Source organism: Garra rufa, chromosome 16, assembly GCF_049309525.1.
Source record: "Garra rufa chromosome 16, GarRuf1.0, whole genome shotgun sequence".
NCBI classification, from domain to species: Eukaryota; Metazoa; Chordata; class Actinopteri; order Cypriniformes; family Cyprinidae; genus Garra; species Garra rufa.
Window position 1 is genome coordinate 14,641,751 of NC_133376.1, and position 7,724 is coordinate 14,649,474.

General features: G+C 33.2%; 1 protein-coding gene across 1 annotated transcript; it reads right to left on the bottom strand.

Moving 5' to 3' along the window:
• Window positions 1-2,013: 2,013 nt before the first annotated feature.
• casp3b (caspase 3, apoptosis-related cysteine peptidase b) lies at window positions 2,014-7,499 on the bottom strand. Its single transcript, XM_073820012.1, has 7 exons — window positions 7,202-7,499; window positions 6,229-6,274; window positions 5,015-5,151; window positions 4,805-4,933; window positions 4,540-4,715; window positions 2,678-2,792; window positions 2,014-2,587 (listed from the first exon to the last, which is right to left on the bottom strand). The coding sequence occupies exons 1-7, from the start codon at window positions 7,242-7,244 to the stop codon at window positions 2,361-2,363; spliced, it is 873 nt and encodes a 290-aa protein (XP_073676113.1). The 5' UTR covers window positions 7,245-7,499; the 3' UTR covers window positions 2,014-2,360.
• Between the last annotated feature and the right edge of the window lie 225 nt (window positions 7,500-7,724).

Here is a 7,724-nt window from a genome sequence, read left to right on the forward strand (position 1 = left end):
ACTCTAACAACACAAACCCCATTTAAATAATACATTGGACTCATATATTCCTTGCAAGAGTGATATAATTGCAAAACAACCCTAAAGCGTTTCTAAAATCAGTCATCTTTTATTAAATCATTCCTGTTTCCCCCTGTATAGTCTATTTTCGAATTAAACAAACACGAAAAGGAAACAGCTTGAAGAATGGTTGAGAAACAAGACTGAAACAGAAATAAGGTAAAGTTTCAGGGAGCTGTTCTGCTTTCTATTGCATTTCTCAGGAACACACCTTGTTTTTAAGCACTCGGCTGGGATCTAAGACCAAAGCACCACCTAGTGGTTAAAACTGGCGTGATCTCGTGATGCAAGTCACTCAAAGAGGATAATGAACTAAAACCATTAAAAAAGTTTTATCCTTGATAGATAGATAGATTCAAATTATTACTTAAAACTATACTAGTATATTTCAATGAAACTAAAATACAGTGCTTTCAAGAAGAGGAATTAAGTCAAGTTTTAGACACATTTGAAAAGTGTATTTTTTTTAATAATAACTTTAATAGTTTAAATAACTGATTATTTGGTGTTAATAAACTGATTTGGTGTGCAAAAACATTTCTTATTATTATCAGTGTTAATATTGTCATTGCTTAATATTTTTGTGGAAACCATGATACTGTTTTTACACATTATTAATTATTTACTTTTACATTTGATCAATTTAATGCAATTTAATTATTATTAATGAAAATATTAATTTAAAAAAAACTTTGAACAGTAGTGTGCAAAAGATTTTCAACAGTAAGGTTTTTAATGTTTTTAAAGTCTCTTCTGCTCACTAAGCCTGCATTTATTTGATCCAAGGTACAGCAAAAACAGTAGATTTTTTAAATATTTTTATTATTTAAAGTAACCATTTTCTATTTGAATATATGTTAAAGTGTAATTTATTCCTGTGATTTCAAAGCTGAATTTTTAGCGTCATTACTCCAGTCACACAATATTCTGATTTGCTGCTCAAAAACAACTATTATTATTATTGTTGTTGAAACTAACGTTATAATTATTTTCTTTTCAGTTTCCTTGATAAATAGAAAGTTCAAAATCTTTTAATTGAGTTTCACCCAATCTTATGTTAATCTTGAGTACCTATAGAGTAGTACTGCACCCTTCATATCTCCAAAAAGTCTTTAGTTTTATCATATTTACAAAAGAAACATTTACGATTCTCTCCGAAAACAGCCAAGCCCCTGGAGGCGCGCCGTGGGCGGAGCTAAAGATTGACAAAAAAAAAAAAAACAGAACTCGCGTGCCAAATGCAGAATTGCAGATTGCCAACAAAAGACATTTGATGCCGTTTCACTTACCATTTGCAGTTCTGAATCATGACCGGGATCTTTTATTTTTTGGGACCACTCCATCTTTTAGTATCAAACAATGTGCAAATCCAGCGTCGAACTGGGCCTTGTTTATAAAACGTTCGTCAACAAACACACTTGCAAAACTCAGTTTCTGCCCCGGAAATCCACTGTTCAAGTAATGCTGGGTTCTTCGGGAAGCTGAGCAAGGTTATCTTTGTCTTACAACCAAAACCACACTTCTTTAGAGACATTCTTCCCGAATAAGTCTTGTGATGATGGGCGCACCTTGCTCTCGCTCTGGTCGATGTGTGCGCGGGCGCGCGCTTTCGGGAGAAATGTCATGAGTTCCACCCTTCAGGACGAAAAAACGTACCGAAACTTGGAAGAAACCCAGAAGTGTGTATTCGGCAAATATTCTGATATGCGTCCAAATCGTTTTTTGAAACTTTGGCCATGTTTAGCATGAGAATCCAACTCTTTAAAACAGCATTAGACCCCCTTTAAAAACGTTTGACTAGTAGTGTACATATGCATTAATGTTTTTTAGTAGACCTGCTTTTCTGCATTTTGCTCAACTTTAGAATCCCAAAGCGAATTACACAAAGCACACAAACTAAATACCAAAGTAAAATGTTTATTTATCATAATATACATTTGTGATAGTGTTTATGTTCAGAATTACGTCCTTGTAAAATAATCTTTAATGCATACTGACGATAAACCTGAGAACCGGCAAGAAAAATGACAAGCAGACTATGTGTGCAAAAAAAAAAAAGTTGTCTGTGTCAAATCCAGCACTGTAAACATTTCACACACACCATGATGAAAAAGATACAGATAATTTTAAACACTCATGATTAGATAATAATACATTAAAATCCAGTGTTTCCCTTAGAATATCCCGTTTTCCTGTTTTGGCTGAAGTCTGCAGTGCTTTAGATAGCTACATAATATGAAAAAATTATTAAAAGTGCTCTTATTCCACTACTACTTAATCAGTAAAATACACATGAATTATTAAGGGAAATAGAGTTCTTTGGTCAGCATAGACACAATGCACGGTATCTGTTTCATGCCATCAAATCCTGGCAGATTGGACGAAGATTCAAAGTTCAGCGCCACCATGTGGTTGACACGTGTCATGATCTGCATGATCTCCAGTCGCTTGCCATATTTTAACAGCATCTCATACAGGGAAGAGATGAACCAGGAACCATTAGCAACGTTCCTCCAGGAGTAATAACCTGAGGAAAGACATCAGACAAGATATTTGGGTTATTTACATCTGCGCATTTTCTTAACTGGTAAATTTATTAAAATAGGATATTAGTTACCTGGTGCAGTGGAGTAGGCATACAAAAAATCTGCCTCAACAGGAATCCGCTGTGTTTCCCCTTCACCTACACTGTCGGTCTCAATTCCACCATCTAGATCTGAGCCTCTGCAAGCCTGGAAATACACAGGACAAACACACTCAATTAAAACTATGAATTTAAACACCTTGTGAAATCAAAATTAGCCTTTAAAACTCATTATCAAGGTTTCAGTCCAGTACACTTTGCAGTTCACATAAAAGCAATTTATCTCAAAATAGTGGAAGCTTTTAAGGTCATATAATTTGCATCTCTGCATGTTAGTAAACAAAAGTCTAGTTAAAAAAAAAAAAGGAAATACAAAAAGGAATTGTTCGTTTTTAAAAGAATAGTGCACACAAAAATAAATATTGCCTTGAAAATTCATTTTTCCCTCAGGCCATCCAAGGTGTAGATGAGGTGCTCAGCAATGGATTCTTTGCAGTGCATGGCTGCCGTCAGAATAAGAGTCCAAATAGTTGATAAAAACATCACAATAACTCCACAGACTCTAAACTCTAGATTTAATGTCGTGTGGATTATTGTGATGTTTTTATCAGCTGTTTAGACTCTCATTCTGATGGCACCCATTCACTGAAGAGGATCCATTGCTGAGCAAGTAGTGTAATGCTTGATTCTACAAAAAAATTGATTGTTTTTATTAATTGTACAATATTGTGTCAAGCAAAGGAGATTTTGGTAACTGAAAACCATTAATATCATCAAAGTTATTTGAAATGTAAAAAATGAACAGCAAGTGATTAAATAAAATAAATAAAACACATTTATTCAGCTAGCTCCCAAAGCAACATTTCTCATTTCTAATTAATTTAACCTAAAGTACTAAATTAACTAAAGTTAAATGAATGAATACTAATAAATTAAAGAAGAATGAAAAATTATATAGATGCACTACCAGTCAAAAGATTTTTTTGTTTTATAAAGTATTTCTGCTCACCAAGCCTGCATTTATTTAATTCAAAATACAGCAAAAGCAGTAATATTGTGAAATATTTTTACCATTTAAAATAACAGTTTTTATTTGAATATATTTTAAAATGTAATTTATTCCTGTGATCAAAGCTAAATTTACAGCATCATTGCTCCAGTCTTCAGTGTCACATGATCCTTCAGAAATCATTCTAATATGCTGATTTGCTATTCAAGAAACATTTATTATTATTATCAATATTTAAAACAGTTTTCAGGATTCTTTGATGAATAGAAAGATCTAATGATCAGCATTTATCTGAAATAAAAAGCTTTTGTAGCATTATACACTATACCAGCCTTGGAGTATCATTTTTTGGAGGGAGGGGGATGGAGAAATTATAGAAATTAATACTTTCATTTAGCTTTAAATTGATCAAAAGTGATGATAAAGACATTAATAATGTTACAAAAGATTTCTATTTCAGATAAAGTATGTGAATATTATATGACAAATGTATGTCTTCAACATAATAATAATAATAATAATAATAAATGTTTCTGAGTAGCATATCAGCATATTAGATTGATTTCTGAAGGATCATGTGACTGGAGTAATGATGCTAAAAATGTAGCTATAAAATCAGTTATTTAAAAATTGTACTGTTTTGGCTTGGTGAGCAGAAGAGACTTCTTTAAAAAACATTTCACTGTTCAAAAACTTTTGACTGGTAGTGTATATTATAATATATATTATATCATTTACATTATAAATTAAAATAATTATAAAAATGACAGTTAAAATAAAAACAGAAAGTATAAATCGAATTAAAATATTAACAAAGACTATAATAGTATAGCAACTATACTAAAATAACATTTTGAACAAGAAATACATTTATAATTCAGCTCACCTGAATGAAGAAAAGCTTGGGTTTCCCCACCAGTGATTTGCAGCGGTCTCCTCTGAAGAGCGCAAACACTTTCTTCAGCTCGATACAGCCATCTGTGCCAAATATCATTCCATCATCTCCATGACTCAGCAACACACACACAAACATGGCCGAATGACTGTGATCTTCCTGAGACGCTGAGGATGGAAGAAATCATGAGTTTAAGTCTGATTGATTTAATTATTGTAACCAATCACTCTTAGACTCAGTCAGCATCTCGCAGTACCTTTAATTAACACATCTCTCATCTGTACGACAGTCAGATCATTGTTAAATTTGATTTTGAAGCCTAGCTTTGAGAAGATCTCTACCACATTCTTTGCATCCTGGTCTGTCCCGTTACGAACTCCCATTCCTGTTAAAAAAAAAAGGATTAATCCATAAAAAAATATAAGAATATTATTACTAACTCATTAGTGGTAGTCCCAGCTTCTACCTGTTTGTTTGTGGAAGTTCTTATTGTTGATGATAACACATTGTCCCACACTGGGGTAGTTCATGTTGTACTGAAAAACATCTGAATGTGGTTTGGCATCCGTCACATCGACTCCGGCATCTGTGAGACCTGAACTCCTGTGCAAACAAAGACACTTTTATGATGCATTCATAATTAATGTGGAAATAATTTACAGTCACTTCAGGAAGTGGTAATTAAAAAGTGGTTAGTCAGAAGTTACTTTCACAATGTGACTATTTTAGTCAGTAAGTTCTTTAACAACAATAGGTCACTCTAATTTTGACTTAAAGGAATAATTCGCCCACAAATGAAAATGAGCTGAAAAGTATTATTTAACCTTAGGACATATAAAATGTAGATGAGTTTGCTTCATCTTGCTCACCAATGGATCCTCTGAAGCAAATGGGTGCCGTCAGAATAAGAGTGCAAACAGCTGACAAAAACATCACGATAACTTTACAGACTCCAAACTCCAGATTTAATGTCTTGTGGAATACTGTGATGTTTTTATCAGCTGTTTAGACTCTCATTCTGATGGCACCCATTCACTGCAGAGGATCCATTGCTGAGCAAGTAATGCTTATTTCCAAAAAAATCTATTATTTTTATTAATAGTACAATATGAGAGTCCAGCTAATAAAACATTATTAACATCCATATCATATAATATCGGTTCCTCCAGTGTTGTCCTCTCACATCAAAATCCACTGTTTAGGACTTGAAAATATTTCTGATTTATGCATATTTCAGACAACATGACTTTTTCACTGGAAAAAGCAATATTATGGATAGAAAACTCTATTTTAGCCAGGTTTCATGGATTTATTTTTTACAAACACACAGCTTTTTGCTTTAAAATATATTCATTAATGGACTTTATAAGCTATTTTGACTCTCATACTGACGGTACCCATTTACTGCAGAGGATCTTTTGGTGAGCAAGGGATGAAATTGTGTAATTTCTCCGAGCAAACTAATCTACATCTTGGATGGCCTGAGGATGAGTACATTTTCAGTAAATTTTTAATTTTTTTAAGTTATGATTAATGTTAAATTTCCCCAAATCTGTTCAGATGAAGAAACAAACTCATCTATTTTTCAATTAAAAGTTTCAATTTTGGCTAACTATTCCTTTCATGTATCTGTTGCTTGTAATTCAATTTCTGTAATTAATAAATCAAAATCCCACATACTCTTTGCCATTCCCTGGTTTGGCGTCCACACAGTCCGACATGGTCACTAAAAGAGACACAAAAGAAACAGATACTGATAAATCATGCTTTACATTTCCAGCAATCTTAATAAATGTTACAGACTGTTTGTCACATTGACACATTTTCTATCAATTCAAAAAAATACAACATGAGGAAATTGTCATTTTATATTTGAACTGAGTTACTGTAAGTGTTATTTCCCTTTTCCAATATTTTGTTATATTATAATACAACCACACCTTCACAAACGCAAACTCATGTTACTACGACTATTTATAAAAATGACTCATACAGTTCTTTAGGATGACTATTGTATACCTGTAAGGGATTTACCCAGAAATACAGTATGTGTTTTCAAGGACACTTCCTCTAAAGCTCGTCCTAGTGTAAAATAACAAGTGCAATGTACCAAATATCGCACCAAAAGATAGCTTGTTCGCTGTTCGCTTAATCTAGATGTATAACAGCCATAAAGATCACAGATATCTAGATTTACAAACATCTGACAGCTTGATATTTTAAGGCTGGGACTCTCATGAGTCAACTGTTTGATCGTAGTATCCTAGAAAGTAGGTCAGTGTTTCTGCCTGGGACATGCCCATGACAGCACATTATTAAAAAAAGACTGAAAATCTATCTTCTCTTGTTTTATATTATGAATGTTTTAGTCTTCGACTGTCACTTCCATCTAAAAATGAGACAAAACCTCATTTTTACCAGAGTTAACGTTAACGTTACTTCCCAGTAATTTCCAAAACAACACAAAGAATAATCGATTTTCTGTTTAGTGGCAATGACACAGTCATCTGACATCTTATCTAAATCCATCTCAGTCACGTTTAAAACTAAATAGGCTAATTTGTTTGTTTTTTTTAAAGCACTTTTCTTTCGGATGACTAAAAAACACATTACGTTGATGCAATTATGATGATCAAAAAAGTAAATAACTTACAGTTGGCGTTGTTAGGTGTTTCCTTCTCAAAGAGAAATGACATACAAGTAGTATTGATGGTCCAGAAGTTGTTTAACTACTCGTGGTACAAACCCAAAGTAAGTTTGTCTTTAGCAAGAAGGGCGGAGTTCGGAACGTACTTTAAAAAAGGTAAATATTATTGGAGTAATGTTTTTAATGTCCTTCCAATAGCTAAAGCCTACTTATAAATATTAATTAAGCGTACGTTGCTGTTTTATCCTCTAGAGACGAAGGCTTATGAATATTGAGAAGCAAAAGTGTTAAACAGTTCCGTGAGACCGTGGGTCCACCTATTGGGTCCACCCAGCTGACAAGAAAAACACGAATTTTGGTTCTGCGCGTGCGCAGTAACACATTAGCGACAGTAGTAATTTTGTTGCTAGATTTAGCAACTTTTCAGACTACCCTTAAACTTTATCTTTATTTTTAGCTAACTTTTAGCAACTGTGACTCAAATGATAAAAAGGCACACATTTCCTTATAACTTAGGCTACACAAAAAG

Bases quoted from the DNA above. Each gene is read 5' to 3' on its own strand.
- casp3b (XM_073820012.1), bottom strand. From the start codon at position 7,244: ATGTCATTTCTCTTTGAGAAGGAAACACCTAACAACGCCAACT. The intron at 2,793-4,539 runs GTGAGCTGAATT...GTGTATTTCCAG, and splicing joins CCAAGCTTTTCTTCATTCAG to GCTTGCAGAGGCTCAGATCT. The intron at 2,588-2,677 runs GTAACTAATATC...GTCTTTCCTCAG, and splicing joins TGCCTACTCCACTGCACCAG to GTTATTACTCCTGGAGGAAC.